Source organism: Trachymyrmex cornetzi, unplaced genomic scaffold, assembly GCF_001594075.2.
Source record: "Trachymyrmex cornetzi isolate Tcor2-1 unplaced genomic scaffold, Tcor1.1 scaffold354, whole genome shotgun sequence".
Taxonomy (NCBI): Eukaryota; Metazoa; Arthropoda; class Insecta; order Hymenoptera; family Formicidae; genus Trachymyrmex; species Trachymyrmex cornetzi.
Window position 1 is genome coordinate 102,322 of NW_017298257.1, and position 3,433 is coordinate 105,754.

The 3,433-nt window shown below is 38.3% G+C and overlaps 1 protein-coding gene across 1 annotated transcript in view; it reads left to right on the forward strand.

The window, feature by feature from the left end:
- Nucleotides 1–886: 886 nt before the first annotated feature.
- LOC108763323 (A disintegrin and metalloproteinase with thrombospondin motifs 9) overlaps nucleotides 887–3,433 on the forward strand; it is a 193,232-nt gene continuing 190,685 nt past the window's right edge. Inside the window, exon 1 of the mRNA XM_018510829.1 lies at nucleotides 887–1,141. Within this exon, the coding sequence (XP_018366331.1) occupies nucleotides 887–1,141 (255 nt within the window). The remainder of the gene's footprint in view (nucleotides 1,142–3,433) is intronic.

Here is a 3,433-nt window from a genome sequence, read left to right on the forward strand (position 1 = left end):
CCAACAGGCGACTTATGACGTCAATATGACGTCACGGAATGACGTTACGAAAATGACGTCAGTATGTCGTCACGACATGACATCATACTGACGTCACGAAATGACGTCGAATAAACCTATAGTCACTTTTTGGTCACTTGGCGTCATTTGTACCAACATGACTTAAATTTGACGTCAAAACGACGAACTTTGCTACCTGGGACGTAACATATACCCAGGTAGCAAGATGTCGTCTATTTAACGTCATTAATTAGTCATTCTTATGACGAATGTGACGTTTAAAATGACGTCGAAACGTCGTAAAAATGATGTGGATTTGTCACAGGTACATAACGTCATAAATCGACGTCAAAAATACGTCGTTTTTTTCGTGTTATTGACAGTAGCAAGGTATCGTTAATTTGGCTTCATTAATTAGTTATTCTTATGACGAATCTATACGGTTCCTGAGACGAAATGAAAATTACAAAAATGGACAAATTTGCAGATGTTGAAGTTATAAATATTCTAGTAAATTCAATTACTTTTGTAATTTCCACCTCATTTTAAGAACCATAATAAGTTCCTTGGCGTCTAAACATCGTAAAAATGAAATGAATTCTTATATTTCTTATCACTCACATACCGGTGTAGAAGTATGAAACCGGAATTTCCCTATATATGGCACTAGCTATCAGTTTAGGGACTCCAAGGCCGCATCTGCAGCGCCATCATCTCTCTCTAACAGCTGACGAAGATTTCCAACACACAACAACCCAAGTTCCATACACCGGTATATTTTTTCATAACCTTAAACATGTCGAGTTTTGTGCCTACGAACTACGATTTGCGGACAGCATTGGTTTTCTGTTATCATTTGAAGAAAACTGCTGCAGAATCGCATCGAATGCTTGTCGAAGCTTACGGTGAACATGCTCTTGGTAAAACACAGTGTTTCGAGTGGTTCAAAAAATTTAAAAGTGGTAATTTTGACGTGAGAAACGAAGAGCGTGGGAAACCACCGAAAAAGTTCGCAGACAACGAATTGCAAGCCTTGTTGGATGAAGATGATACTCAAACTCAACAAGAACTCGCGGATCAATTGAATGTGACGCAGAAAGCCATCTCCATTCGTTTGAAAACTATGGGAAAAATTCAGAAAGTGGGAAAATGGGTTCCGCATGAACTGAATGAAAGACAGCAAGAAAATCGAAAAACCGTTTGTGAACTGCTGCTCGACAGATACAAAAGAAAGTCATTTCTCCATCGAATCGTGACAGGTGATGAAAAATGGATATATTTTGAGAATCCTAAGCGTCGGAAATCATGGGTGAATCCAGGCGAACCATCAACATCCACGGCAAGACCAAATCGCTTTGGAAAGAAGACAATGCTCTGTGTTTGGTGGGATCAGAAGGGTGTAATTTATTATGAGCTGCTAAAACCTGGTGAAACCGTTAACACTAATCGCTACCAACAGCAAATGATCGATTTAAATAGAGCATTATGTGAAAAACGACCGGAATATGGTAAAAGGCAACACAAAGTCATTTTGCTTCATGATAATGCTCCATCACACACAGCAAAACGAGTCAGGGAAACGATCGAGGCGTTCAGTTGGGAAATATTAGCGCATGCGGCTTATTCTCCAGACTTGGCTCCGTCCGATTATCATCTATTCGCATCACTGGGACACGCTCTCGCTGAACAACACTTCAATACGTATGAAAATGTACGAAAATGGCTCGATAACTGGTTCGCGTCAAAAAAAGAACTGTTTTTTTGGCGTGGCATTCATAAACTGCCGGAGAGGTGGGAAAAATGTATAAATAGCAATGGAGATTATTTTGAATAAAATATTATTTATCATTTTCAAACAACAGACGTGTAATTTTTACAAAAAAATTCCGGTTTCATACTTCTACACCTGGGGGTAAATCATCTAACTTTCCCCCTAGGGCGGAAACGTGAAAAGTGAAAAGTTTCACGTGAACTCTATGATCATCTATGATTTCGGGGGATCATGTAACTTTCTCAACTGTGAAATGTGAAATTGTTCACGTGAACTTTTTAGCCAAGGACCGTGGTGGCGGAAAGACGGAAATCTAGGGAATTGATAAATATACTTCGGAACTAACATGTCTTATCCTCCGACAATTTATTTCAAGGCAGATGCCATTAATAATCAGCCATTAATAATCAGAGCCTCCCATCTTTTATAAAGAAGACCATCTCTGATTTCAAGGGAATCCCAATATGTCCAGTAGACCTTTGCAGAAGCATCTCGCGATGCGATCTCCCGCCAAGCTGGGCGTTCCCCAGTCTCCTTACTTAAAAGAAAAATAGAAATATTAGGATCTTCTAGCTGTTCCTTTCGCCAAATTTCAGAATTTTCCTCAGATAACGATATTCGAGCGATCAAATTTTCTTGTTTCAATGCTTCCTTTGCTTCAACTTTTCCACAATACTGACAACCAAAGTCCTCACATGGACGCCTAGACAACCCATCCGCATTTCCATGAGCAAGTCCTTTTCGATAGAGTACTTCGAAATATAATGTCATAAATTGACATAAAAAATACATCATCATTTTCGTATTATCAACGGAATAAATGTATGATGCTATTAATTGATCACTAATAATATTACTAGTACGTCGACAATTGGCCATTTATTCGACGTCATTAAGTATGACATTATGGCTGCGTTCCACTTAACGCTCATAACGATCGTGGAATCATTTCACCCTTGACGTTTATCAAATGTTAAACAAGGACAAACGATGCTCGCGAGCATTGCGAGTGTTAAGTGGAACGCAGCCTATAAAGGATCTGCGAAGCTAGCACGGCATTCTATCGATATCAAAAAAAGTACAACAGTTCCAGTAGCACTTTTCATAGTTCTACAGTTCTACCTAAAAATAATAAATAGTTCCGCACTTTTAATATGAAAAAAAAAGATTGAAAATATAGCGTGATAACGTCGCGAATCTGGCACGTCAGTTTTCCTCAAAAGTACGAGAAAATGATAAATATTTGCACTTTTAGCAACAGTTCCCGACAGTTCTACTCAAAATCTGCTAAGATACGCAGTTTCAAAACAAAATACCAAAATTTAATAATTTCTAAACATCTTATATATAGAAAATAGCATGACACTTGAAAAAAAAGTGTCGTGCTGCCTGCATAAGGCAGTTTTAGCGACAGTTTTTGTTAATCTTAGCAGAGCTCTATGCATTACAATCATTTTTAAGCAGAGTTCCGGACGCTAAGTATTTTTTTTTGAATTTTTTAACACCCGAGGCCAGCACGACACTTGTAGAAAAAGTGACGTGCTGACTATATATATCGGTTTCAACGGCAGTTCTCGTTAGTTTTCGCAGAGTTCTATGCATTACAATCATTTTTAAGCAGAGTTCCGGCCGCTACGTATTTTTTTTGAATTTTTTAATACC